Below are 13,453 nucleotides of genomic sequence, written 5' to 3' on the forward strand. Positions count from 1 at the left end.
AAAAGCGTTGCGGTAATTGTAGAAGTTAGTTACTATTGGCCACGCCATCCGCCCAGATGTTTCTGTTTCCGTCAAACAAATATTTATGTTTAGTAACTCTGTGTATTTATGTGTCCTTGATTGAGTTTCAGAGCATTGTGCTCTGTCCTAATGTGATATAATTGTGTTTGTGTTGGCGAGCCGGCCAACAATTAAAGAGTATTTCCCAATGGTGCCATTACCTCAGCGTTTAAGCATTTTTGAAATGCATTAGACCCTTTTTCCCTGGGAGGTTTATTCATTTACTTCTGCTCCTAATGGAGGTCTTGTGTGTGTGTGTGTGTGTGTGTCCCTACAGGAGAGAAGCCATACGAGTGCTCCAACTGTAAGAAGCGTTTCTCCCACTCCGGCTCCTACAGCTCCCACATCAGCAGTAAGAAGTGCATCGGCGTGATCTCAGCAGTCAACGGCCGACCCCTGCCCGCCAAGGCCTCCCAATGCCCATCCCCAGCCATGCCCACCTCGCCCTCCTCCACCACACGCACCCAGACCCGAGACAAACCCTTGCAGGAACAGCTACCCCTCAACCAGATCAAGAGTGAGCCAATGGACTACGAGTACAAACCCATGGTAGTGTCTCCAGCAACGGGGGCAGCAGGAGTGAACGGTCACGGAGGAGGGGTGTTCAACGGGGGTGCGGCTGCCCCACTGCAGGGCGCGGTGCAGGCGGTGATGCTCCCCACCATGGGCCTGGTCTCTCCGATCAGCATCAACCTGGCAGACCTACAGAACGTCTTGAAGGTGATTTGTGAATTTGTATATCGGATTAAAAATAGTACTCTTTATTTAGTGATGTATTTGTAATTCAAGTACAGGAGATACTGACTGTATGAGAGGCAGACTGCATCACTTCTTCTTTTTATAAGAACCATTCATGTGTTGAAAATCCCAAATGGTTTGCACCGTCAAGTTACACACAGCCCTGACACACACCCTTATCCCACCAGGGGTCTTTTCACAGTCTTTTCCCACCAGGGGTCTTTTCACAGTCCCCAAATGCAGAACAAATTCAAGAAATTCAAGAAAGCGCACAGTATTATACAGACCAATGGTTGCATTGAACTCCGTTCCATCTCATATTGCTCAAATGAGCAGCATACCTGGTCTAAAAAAACCCAGATAAAGCAACACCTCACAACGTCTCTCCCCTATTTGACCTAGATAGTTTGTGTGTATGTATTGATATGTAGGATACGTGTGCCTTTTTTACATTTATGTAGTTTTGTCCTTGAGCTATTCTTGTCTATTAATGTATTGTATTATGTCATGTTTTGTGTGGACCCCAGGAAGAGTAGCTGCTGCTTTTGAAACAGTTAATGGGTATCATAATATAATACCAAAATACAACTTTGAATTCATGAAATACTTGTAATGTGCTTGTTGTTGCTATTTGTACAATGACTTATTAAACAATGCGCAAACCATTTTCATCTTAATCTTGAAGGTGGCGGTGGACAGTAACATGATCAGACAGATGTTGGAGAACAATGCTAAGTCAGCGGGGACTGGCATGGGGGCGACAGGTGTTCCTCACCAGCAGCTCATCTCAGCCATCAGTCTGCCCATTATGGGTCAGGATGGCAACGCCACCAAGATCATCATCAACTACAGCCTGGACCCCAGCCAGACACAGACCCAGCTCACTGCCCAGAACCTGAAAAAGGAGCCCCCGACCCTGGCTACAACACCAGGCCAGGCTGCCACAGAGCCCTCCAGCAAGACCCAGCAGAAACTCCCAGAGGACCTGACAGTTAGCAGGCCCCCCAGGAGCAAAGAGGAGAAGATGGAAGAGGAGACTACTAAGACCTGCCTGCTTTGTAATGAGTGCCCCAATGGTCTGGACGCTCTCCACACACTCAAGCACTGTAAGAAAGCCTCAGGCCTCAGGATCAATGGTGACAAATCAAAGTCTGCCATCGATTCATTATTGTCTGAGGGGTTCGGGGACCAGCCCAAGAACCTTCTGTCCCTCCTCAAGGCCTACTTCGCCTTAAATGTTGAGCCCACCAAGGAGGAGCTCAGCAAGATCTCCGACTCGGTCAGCCTGCCTGCCGACGTAGTCAAGAAGTGGTTTGACAAGATGCAGAGCGGTCAGGTCTCACTAGGGGCCCCGACCCCTCCGTCTGAGGAAGAAGGGCCCTTGTCTGAGTGTCATGGGGCCATTGTTGTGTCCCCTAAAGTCAGATCAGAGCAGAACACAGAGAGCCCCACCCTGATGCAGTCCAGCCCAGCTGAGGCCACTCCGGCTGAGGTTAACGGCTCTGGGCCCTGCCCGGCCTCCCCTACACCACTAAACCTGACCACCGGGGGGGCCGTCCCAGCCAAACCCTCCTCCTCAGACAGCACGGAGGTCCCCCTGGACCTGTCGCTACCAAAGCCCCTCCGAGATGAGACCGCTGCCACCGCAGCCTCTTACCAAGCCACTGTTTACTCCCATCAGGACGAACCCCTGAACTTGACGAAGACTTGCACAACCAAGAAAGAACTTCCGCTCTCTGCCGGCGCCGCAGGCCACCACATGACTAGCCAAACCTTGTCCTTTTACACCGCCGGCCCACAAAGTGCCAACCCCATCAGCATCATGACCACTCAGCTGCCCAGCGGGACCATCTATGCCATCACTGATCAGGGCAGCACGGGTGTGCCCTGTCTCCGGGCGCTCACCACCAATAACAACCAGACTATCCTCATCCCACAGTTGGCCTACACCTATACCACTACAGCTACAGCCAGCAGCCCTGCAGGGACAGAGACACAGGAGAAGACCACACTGCAGATCAACGGCATCAAGGTTTGTAAATCAGTAGATCAACCAATCCGTAATTTAAATGTATTTGTTTAGCTCTTTTCACAGCAACAGTCACAAAGTTCTTTACAGTAACCCAGCTTAGACCCCTAAAGAGAAAGCAGCAGTTTACATTTACATTGCATTTTGGTCATTTACATAGCAGATGCTCTTATTCAGTCAGTTGCAAGGAAATCATCTGCTGTGTGTGTATGGCCTTAACTACATGTATTTGAATGTGTTTGCCGGTTAGAGAAAATGACCCTGTTATATGGAAACAGTCTAGCATGATCGGTATTGCAGGTGCATGACTGAGAATCATGTTCTCTTGCTTAAGTCTCTCCCCTGACTTGGCTCCGGTTTAGTGAGGGAGGAGGTGCTGGAAGAATGGGAAGTTCTGAGATGTAATCATTCCTCCTATTTTTCATTCTACCCGTGTCTTATTTGTTTTGAGTGAAACAACAAGGCCTCGACACTCAGGAGTCAGTCTGTTGCCCCTTTAGTGCTTCAATTCTTTTGGCTCTGTTCCACCTGCAGCTCAGCCATACTGAGAAGGTTAAGCTCCACCTATCGAGCTGGGAACGCTCCCAGCTGAATGAATTTCTCTCCTGTAGCTCTGGGTGGAGGCGGTGGTGTTTTGGCACCACTGTCTGTCTCCTGTGATGAACTGTTTTGTTTCAGCGCTGGGAGGAGGAGGAGAGGGGGAAAGGTGGACAGGACTCTAGTGAGAAGACCTAGCTCTCCTCTCTTCTCGCTCGCTCACTCTCTCTCTCTTCCCTTCTCTCTCAGGGATGTAGGGAGAAATAGTAGAATGATATTAAGTGGGTATTCATGCTAGAGTATACTGCCAAACATTTCAAAATGTGAAATGACTAAAAGTGTTAATGTCAAAATGTTTTGACAATGCTATACAACAGAGGAAAATGGCCTAATAAATTACTCTACATTATACAGAAAGTGCTGAATTATGCCAGCAAACTCTAATACCGTGGTAAAGTCAGAGCCAGGACATGTAATGAATCCGTAATGATGGATAGATGTGTGAGAGCCATCACTCCCCGAGCACAGACATGAGCTGCTGCTGCTGTCACCCAGCCAGAAGACATGAGGCAGCACTTACTGTAGAGACCTATTGATCTGTAGGAATCTGTTTAAACGCCCAGCGTCCTGTCTCACCATTGACTTGTTGTTGCATTATGCTTAACTATTAAGTCGATTGGCATAGAGCATGCCTTGTTAAAACCCATAACTGCACATAAAGCTATTATATATCAGTTCCTTAATGATGTTGCTGCCTGCCACACTTCCTCTTTCTCTCTGTGTCTCATTGCTGAATACTCAAAAGTTGTTGACTGTGTCCCAAATGGCACCCTATTCCCTATATAGTGCACTATTTTGATCAGAGCTGTATGGGTCCTTGTCAAAAGGGAATAGGATGCCGTGCCATTTGCAACTCAGCCGTAGCCTACGCTCATGAAAAGTTTTTACTCACCATTGATGAGTCATGATGAGGGTAAGGACTGGTTTTCAGGGCCAACACACCAAGGTGGGATGATGTCATCATGATGGTATTTTTCACTCAGCCAGTAAAAGATTAACTGTGAAATTGTTATGGCGAGGTTATAATTCCCTGAGAGCCATAAACAGGAAGTGGTATTAGTCAGCCTACCTACACCATCCCTTCCTGATACTCTCTTTTTCCTGGGAAACAGAATGACACACCAATGAACTACTTAAAACTAAATCCATATCACTTGTTTGTATTATTGTCCTGCACATTTTGTTTGCTGTTTTAATCAGACAATGAAACTACTTCTCCAGGCTTCTCCATTGCTCTATTACTGTTAGAATTGATACTTAAAAACAGTAAACACTATATTACATACAGTACCAGATCAAGGTTTGGACACACCTACTCATTCAAGGGTTTTTCTGTATCTGACTATTTTCTACATTGTAGAATAATAGAGAAAACATCAACTGTGAAATAACACACATGGAATCATGTAGTAACCAAAAAAGTGTTAAACAAATTCTTCAAAGTAGCCACTCTTTGCCTTGATGACAACTTTGGTCACTCTTTGCATTCTCTCAACCAGCTTCACCTGGAATGCTTTTCCAACTGTCTTGAAGTTCCCACATATGCTGAGCATTGGCTGCTTTTCCTTCACTCTGCGGTCCAACTCATCCCAAACCATCTCAATTGATTTGAGGTTGGGTGACTGTGGAGGCCGGGTCATCTGATGGAGCACTCCATCACTCTCCTTCCTGGTCAAATAGCCCTTACAGAGCCGGGAGGTTTGTTGGGTCATTGTCCTGTTGAAAAACAAATGTTTAGTCCCACTAAACGCAAACCAGATGGGATGGGGTATTGCTGCAGAATGCTATGGTAGCCATGATGGTTAAGTGTGCCTTTAATTCTAAATAAATCCCAGACAGTGTCACCAGCATAGCACCATCACACCTCCTCTTCCATGCTTCACGGTGGGAACTACACATGCAGAGATCATCCGTACACCTACTCTGCATCTCACAGAGACATTACGGTTGAAACCAATTTCCACTGGTCTAATGCCCATTGCTTGTGTTTCTTGGCCTAAGCAAATCTCTTTATCTTATCTTTGTCCTTTAGTAGTGATTTCTTTGCAGAAATTCGACCATGAAGGCCTGATTCACGTAGTCTCCTCTGAACACTTTTGATGTTGAGATGTGTCTGCTACTTGAACTCTGAAGCGTTTATTTGGGCTGCAATTTCTGAGGCTGGTAACTAATGAACTTATCCTCCACAGCAGAGGTAACTCTGGGTCTTCCTTTCCTTTGGTGGTCCTCATGAGAGCCAGTTTCATCATAGCGCTTGATGGTTTTTGCGACTGCACTTGAAGAAACTTTCAAAGTTCTTGAAATTTTCCATATTGACTGACCTTCATGTTTTAACCTCTCTGGGATATGTGGGATGCTAGCATCCCACCTGGCCAAAAGCCAGGGAAAATGCAGAGCGCCAAATTCAAATAAATTACTATAAAAATCAAACTTTCATTAAATCACACATGCAAAATAGCAAATTAAAGCTACACTTGTTGTGAATCCAGCCAACATGTCAGATTTCAAAAAGGCTTTTCCGCAAAAGCAAACGATGCTATTATCTGAGGATAGCACCTCCGTAAACAAAGAGAGAAAAGCATATTTCAACCCTGCAGGCACGACACAAAACGCAGAAATAAAAATATAATTCATGCCTTACCTTTGATGAGATTCTTTTGTTGGCACTTCAATATGTCCCATAAACATCACAAATGGTCCTTTTGTTTGATTAATTCCATCGATATATATCCAAAGTGTTCATTTATTTGAAGTGTTTGATCCAGAAAAACACCGGTTCCAACTTGTGCAACTTGACTACAAAATATCTAAAAAATTACCTGTAAACTCTGCCAAAACATTTCAAACTACTTTTGTAATACAACTTTAGGTTTGTAAATAAAAATGTGTTCTTAACTGACTTGCCTAGTTAAATAAAGTTTTTTTTTTAAATGCAAAAATTGTGAAAATCTGTCAAGGCAAAGGGTGGCTACTTTGAAGAATCTGAAATATATATTTTTATTTGTTTAACTCTTTTTTTCGGTTACTACATGATTCCATATGTGGTATTTCATAGTTTGATGTCTTCACTATTATTCTACAATGTAGAAAATAGTCAAATTAGAGAAAAACCCTTGAATGAGTAGGTGTGTCCATACTTTTGACTGGTACTGTATATTCACGTAAATCACATGTATATAAGTAAGATGGCGCCAACAGAGATGGCAGGATCACGACGAGCTCTTAGGAAACTTTGCTCTTTTTGTTTTTTTATGTACAATTTTTTAGCATTATTAGCTCAGGAAATGTTTTGTTTTATTACATACAGCCGGGAAGAACTATTGGATATTAGAGCAGCGGTAACTCATCAGAACTACCAGCATTACAACTTCCCTGTATCAAATCCTTTATTCACTCTCCTCAGAGCAATTTTTAATTTTATTTAACCTTTATATAGCTAGGCAAGTCAGTTAAGAACAAATTGTTATTTATAATGACAGCCTACTAGGGAACAGTGGGTTAACTGCCTTGTTCAGGGGCAGAATGACAGATATTTTGCCTTGTCAGCTCGGAGATTCGATCCAGCAACCTTTCGGTTACTGGCCCAATGCTCTAAACACTAGGCTACCTGCGTTGAACTTGTTCAATTGAACTTATTCCAGAGGCCGAGCCAAAACATCGCCGGCAGAGGAGAGGCAATCGAGGCAGCCTGCTGGTTCGACATAGGAGGTGCGCACATCACCCACCACTTCTGAGTATATTACTCGCTAATGTTCAGTTTTTGGATAACAAAATTGATGAGCATGGAGCAAGGATTTCTTTCCGGAGAGACATCGGGGCCTGTAACATCCTTTGTTTCACGGAAATATGGCTCTCTCTGGATAGTCTGTCGGAGTAGGTAAAGCCAGCAGGATTCTCAGTACATCGCGCATACAGGAAAAAATCTCTCCAGGAAGCAGAAGGGCGGAGGGGTTTGTTTCATGATTAATGACTCACGGTGTAATTCTAGAAACATACAGGAACTTAAGTCCTTTTGTTCACCCGACCTAGAATACCTCACAAATAAATGCCGACCATATTATCTCCCAAGAGAATTCTCCTCCGTCATCGCCACGGCTCTTTATATCCCACCTCAAGCCGTTACCTCGACGGCCCTCAAAGAACTTCACTGGACTTTATGCAAACTGGAAACCAACATATCCTGAGGCTGCCTTTATTGTAACTAGGGAATCTGAGGTCAAGGCTGCCGCTGTTCTATCAACATATCGACTGTACTACTCGTGCTGCTAAGACTCGACCATTCCTATTCAAACTTACATAATGCTTACAAGGCCCTCCTCCGCCCTCCTTTTGGCAAATTTGACCACGACTCCATCATGCTCCTCCCGTCCTTTTGGCAGAAACTCAGGAAGTACTCGTGCTTTGAACTATTCAACGTTGGTCTGACCAATCGGAATCCATGCTTCAGGATTGTTTTGATCACTTGGAATGGGATATGTTCCAGGTAGCTTGCGAAAATAATTTAGACGCATACACTGATTTTATAAGGAAGTGTATAGGCGATGTAGTACCCACGGTGCCTATTAAAACTTACCCTAACCAGAAACCGTGCATAAATGGTAGCATTCGCACGAAACTGAAAGCGCGAACCACCGCATTTAACCATAGCAAGGTGACTGGTAATATGGCAGAATATAAAGTGTATTTATTCACTCCGCAAGGCAATCAAACAAGCTAAATGGCAGTTTAGAGAAGAAGTTGAGTTGCAAAAAAAATGCTGGAGTCCCTCAAAAATATTTTTACCCCCTCAGCTATTGCGCCAGCCACTTTCCCTTGGGGGAATCCCCATCGAAACCGGATGCAGTGGAGGTCCAATTCACTTACCTTGCCCCCTCGATTTAGCTCGAGGGAGCGAGTGAACAACTTTGGTCACTTGCGGGGTTGATACCCACAATTAAAAGTAGCAAACTGTAGTCACATGTCAAACTCTGGTGGCCACAAAGTGTCAAATTAATCAACAAGGCTGCATTTTCGCATGTCAAAAAACGGTATGAAGCTAGTTTGCTAAAAAATATATATAGACATGGAGTTTACCATTGGCAAATTGGCTTAGTCTCATAGTGAGGAGCTTATAAAACGTAGCTACATTCATAAACATATTTTGGGGAATTCTGAAATGTATTGGAATAAATTACCAAAGTATAAAACTAGCTAGCCAGCTAAGGGTACCTGTAGCTAGCTACCTGACAGGAGTGCTAGCAAGATATGTTAGCTTACTAGGAGGTACATTAATAGCTTTAGGTTGGTTGTTTTAAAGCTCAACTTCCAGATTTACATCAAGGACGTTACCTCTCCGATCATCATTCTCCCTCGCTTGGCGAAGGACATTTAAGGTACACTAGGAATGTGACGATGTTAAACATCATTACAGGGCAGAGGGCTGTCTACTTTGAGTTTGAAATGCAGTCCCTGTCAGCCTGCTTTTATATAGCAAGCCACAGCCACATGACTCACTGTCTGTAGGAGCGAACCATTTTTATGAATGGGGTGTTGTACCTAATAAAATGGCCGAGTGTATATTCACATGTATTTATATTTGTTGTTCAGGAGGAGCGTCAGGACACAAGCTCAGAGGGGATGTATACCATGGAGGAGCAGAATGACTCAGACACCACCCCTTCCAGGAATAAGATGAGGAAGACGGAGAGTGGGTTATACGCCTGCGACCTGTGTGACAAGATCTTCCAGAAGAGCAGCTCTCTGCTCCGACATAAATACGAACACACAGGTACGTCGGGAACTAGAGCAATCAAATCTGGGTCATGTTCATTAGGGTGCAACGTCGCGAATCACTTTGCAACTGAAAATGAACGCGAGTGTTTGTTATTGGTTAAAGTTTAGATAGTACCTCCCCGTTTCAGACTGTTTTCTTCCATTTCATACCTACCGATTATCATCCTTACTGCACCTCCCCAGGGAAACCTCAGGGAAATATGAGGCAAAGTGAAACTGAAGGGGGTAATTTCAGAAATCACACACTGACTGACTGCAGTGTTGTCATTACTATTGTGTATTGCAGAAGGGTGGAGGACACCTCCAATACACATACACACAATATTGGGTAGCTATTATCCAATACACACACAAACACATACACAGACTCGTTCAAACACACACACACGCTGTAAAGCCTGGGAATTGCTTTGCCGCCAAGCTCCCCCTGCCAACGACATTACCTTCCCATGTGAAATGTTGGAGGGATGTTGCAAAAGAGCTCTGTTAGTAATTTTACATGAGAACATGGGTAGTGTTGTGGCCAAGCACAGGTCAACCCACTCTGAGACGTTCTGTCTTTATGACTTTGATACCTGGCGTAGAACCACAGTTTTACATCCAAGTGACTTCACTTAGCCTGGAACTACCCGTTCCTCTCGTTGGTGTAATGTTCAGCCTTCAACCCTGAAGCATTTCTGGTCGGATTGCTCTTTTGTTGTGTGTTGTTTTAAGATATTTCCCATGGATACGTGATGATAAATAATATAGATTTCACCGACCTTTGGCGCTATAATATAAACTGTTTCACAAGCACAACTGTCTAGGGAATTAAAACAATTTGACAGGAGAAGATTTCACTCACCAATAATCCTGCCCTGAATGATTTATCAATTTCTGTCTGAGATAGAATTTTATTTACTGTATATTTATTTTCTCCCGTGCTACAGGCAAGAGACCCCACGAGTGTGGCATCTGCAGGAAGGCCTTCAAACACAAGCACCACTTGATAGAACACATGCGTCTCCACTCCGGAGAGAAACCCTACCAGTGCGACAAGTGTGGCAAGCGCTTCTCTCACTCAGGCTCTTACTCCCAGCACATGAACCACCGCTACTCCTATTGCAAGAAGGAGGCGCAGGGAGGAGGTCAGGGAGGTGTAGGGGAGGAAGTGCTGGAGATTGAGAGCCCCGTGGGGTTGGGCCTGGAAGGGGCGCAGCCGGAGCAGTCAGACAGCAGGCCCACCTCCTCCCCTCCCTCCCACCTGGACTCGGACGAGCGAGGGAGCAGCACCAGAGAGGAGGAGGAGGAGAGTGATGAGGAGGACATGGAGACAGTGGCAGGGGAGGCGGTGGAGGGAGATCCAGACAGCGTTCTGGATATGGATGATATACAAGTGGTACGGATAGGAGATGAGGGAGGGGAAGAGGAGGAGGAGAGAGAGGAGGAGGAGGGGGAAGACACTGGTCAGGAGGGGGGAGAGAATGCAGAAGAGGAAGAGCAAGGAGTGAAGAGAATAGTGGTAGGGGGTGAAGAGGAGGAAGGAGAAGAAGAGGAGAGGTTAGTGGGGGTTGAAGTAAAGGAAGAGCAGGAAGAAAAGGAGGTTACAGGTGAAAAGGCACATACAAGGCAAGAGGAGGTGAAGGAGAACCGTGAGAAAGAGGAGGAACATGGAGGAGAGAAGGAGCAGGATGAGAAGGAAGTGGAGGAGGAGCAGTCAGAGCAGGCTCAGGAGGAGGTGAAGGAAGAGACAATGGACACAGAGGAAGCGGTGACCTCAGAGGAGAAGGAAGAATCAGGGGAGGTCATGAAAGAGAATGAAGGTGAAACAAACGGGAACACTGTTTCAGAAGACTAGAACCATACACCGACCAGAGCAAAAGGAGATACAAAATAAAACAGGGAGGAAGCAGACCTGTGTTTCTTCCTCTATGAAATGGAAGGATCCTTTTTCTCCCCATGACGTTGGGGGAAAGGAAAGGGATTTCGTTTGGGTTGCTCTGACGGATGCTGCATTTCAGTTCACTACTGTGTATGAATCCAGGTGTGCCTGAAAAGAATACTAGTGACTTATTCCACAGAAGGAGAAACCATTTTCAGTGTTAGAAAATGTATTTGTAAAAATCAAAAACAAAGTTTAAAGACAAAAAATGCATTATACGGACTTTGTAAGCTAGAACCGACACGTTTTAGATAATGTTTTATTACTAAAACAACCTTGGGTCATTTCTTTTTATCAGTGTTATCATTCATATTTTAACCTTTAAAAAGCTGTACAGTTGGGAGAGATTTCTATACCTTTTTATTGCCAATGAACAAAAAAAAATCTGTATTTTATTAAGTTGGAGGGGAGAAAAATATCCTGTGCACTACAAGTGGCTTGGTTTACTTATGGCTCTAACAGTTATGTGTTGTCTACCCTTCAGTATTATCGCACTAGACCTACAGTATACAGCATCAGCACGTTAGCTGATAATGTTAGCATACCTTTTGTTTGTTTTACATGGATTGTGAGCCTTAAAGATAAACTGTTGTAAGGTGATGAAGTTCAGCCATGATGATGTCCCAGTAGTTGATTATTACCTTATAGATGAAGAAGACGTCAAGGGGAGTATGGAAGGAGGTACATAAGTCTGCAATGACACATTGTTCTTTCTAATTGTTTTGTTAGTTTGTTTGTTCATTTAATAAATCATTACTGAATCAGATCAAGCAGAAGAATAAAGAAGAACATTCATGATCTAGGCCTAGTAAGTAGAGATCATTTGACCCTTAAGCCCTGGACCCTATTCCCACTCCCAGCCTTATGCAAAACATTTTTTTTTTAAATACACCATGCATATCAAAAGTGCCATTGCATACTGCTGTTTCTCCTTAGCAGCTGTTGTCAGGTTGTTTCAAGGCCCAGATTTGATAGTAGCTCAAACATGTCAACTCTTTCAGCTGATCTACTGTTTTTGGCTCACTACCACTAGTCCTGATGTTGTAGAAGATAGCATTTACAATGACTTACAATTTAGACCGGAATTATATATTTGAGATAAAAATCTGCCTCTTTTATAAATCAGAGCAATCAATGGCAAAAAGGACTTGTAAACGGGATGATGAAACATGATTTTGAAGTATTTCCTGCCTTGAAATGTATCCTTTTCCCCAGTCCAGTCCCAGTGCACTTGTTTAACACTTGTGAAACTCTCTCTCTTCAGGTAACAAAAGTAGGCAAATATGATACCAGAATGGTTATTCAGACAATATTTTTTACCTGTCAGTATTATTTTGTTGATGTTTTTTTGTAATATGTTAAATGTGTGTACTGTATGTTTTCAGCCATGTCGGTATTATTACCATTCCCAACGATATGGGTTATTTGTTTAGTTATAGAACACTTTTGTATTTATGTGTCTTATTTTTTTATATTTCTTTATGGTTATTTATTACAGTGTAGTGTACAATACTGTAGTTTGTATTAATACAATAATATATTTTAGTATGAAAATAATTTGAAAGGTAAAATGACTACAACAAAGCTGGAACATAAAAAAGTCATTTTGAAGTATGTTTTAGAACAAAAATAAAAATTTACTGCTATCTCAAGTTGTCAACACACCCCACAAGCAGGAAATTGGAACATGTCACCTTCCTGCATCCATTAATTCTCATGTTAGTTTTTACCTTTTGCCCACTTTAATATGAAGCTACTGAATCTCTTTGAGAACTAACTGTATGTCTAATAGCATGAGTGTGCTGTTGTATTGACAGATGATCCTTAACCATGAATCTGTCCTTTTGCCAAGCCAAAATAATATTGACCTTTTTTGTTTTATTTGTGCCAATTTGAACTTTGTATGTCTGCTACGTCAAGGCCACAACCTCTTTTTATATGTCCCTGTTTTAATCCACAATCATTTTTATAGTGATAGTTTGTGCTTTTGTTTTTTTATGACTCCCCATCTCACAATAAAATACATCAATTACATACCCCTTGTTTGTTGATTTATTTCTTATATTAGCTTGCGAAATAAAGCTTTAGGCTTTTTCCCCTCTGTCATTATTGCATGTGCGATAGAACAGCAGCACATGTACTGCAATTGTTTTTACCACGAAGCGAGACATTCCCCAGCTCTGCTCTGTCAACCAAACAAAAACAAAAACAACGGCCGTCAGGCAGACAGTGGCGCTGATTCCCATACTGCCGATTCCATCTTCAAAGTTTGCAGAGATTGTAATCAAGGTAAACGCTGCAGATGTAGGCTCAATTGAAAATGACCTTTCAATGTC

General features: G+C 43.4%; 1 protein-coding gene across 1 annotated transcript in view; it reads left to right on the forward strand.

The window, feature by feature from the left end:
* The window catches only part of LOC135517536 (zinc finger E-box-binding homeobox 1-like), a 95,511-nt gene extending 82,360 nt beyond the window's left edge, over positions 1-13,151 (forward strand). The window contains exons 6-9 of the mRNA XM_064941933.1: positions 338-780; positions 1,484-2,830; positions 9,011-9,191; positions 10,126-13,151. Coding sequence (XP_064798005.1) covers positions 338-780; positions 1,484-2,830; positions 9,011-9,191; positions 10,126-11,033 — 2,879 coding nt within the window. The 3' untranslated portion in view covers positions 11,034-13,151. The remainder of the gene's footprint in view (positions 1-337; positions 781-1,483; positions 2,831-9,010; positions 9,192-10,125) is intronic.
* The last annotated feature ends 302 nt before the right edge of the window (positions 13,152-13,453 follow it).

This window comes from Oncorhynchus masou, chromosome 28 (genome assembly GCF_036934945.1).
Source record: "Oncorhynchus masou masou isolate Uvic2021 chromosome 28, UVic_Omas_1.1, whole genome shotgun sequence".
Classification (NCBI taxonomy): Eukaryota; Metazoa; Chordata; class Actinopteri; order Salmoniformes; family Salmonidae; genus Oncorhynchus; species Oncorhynchus masou.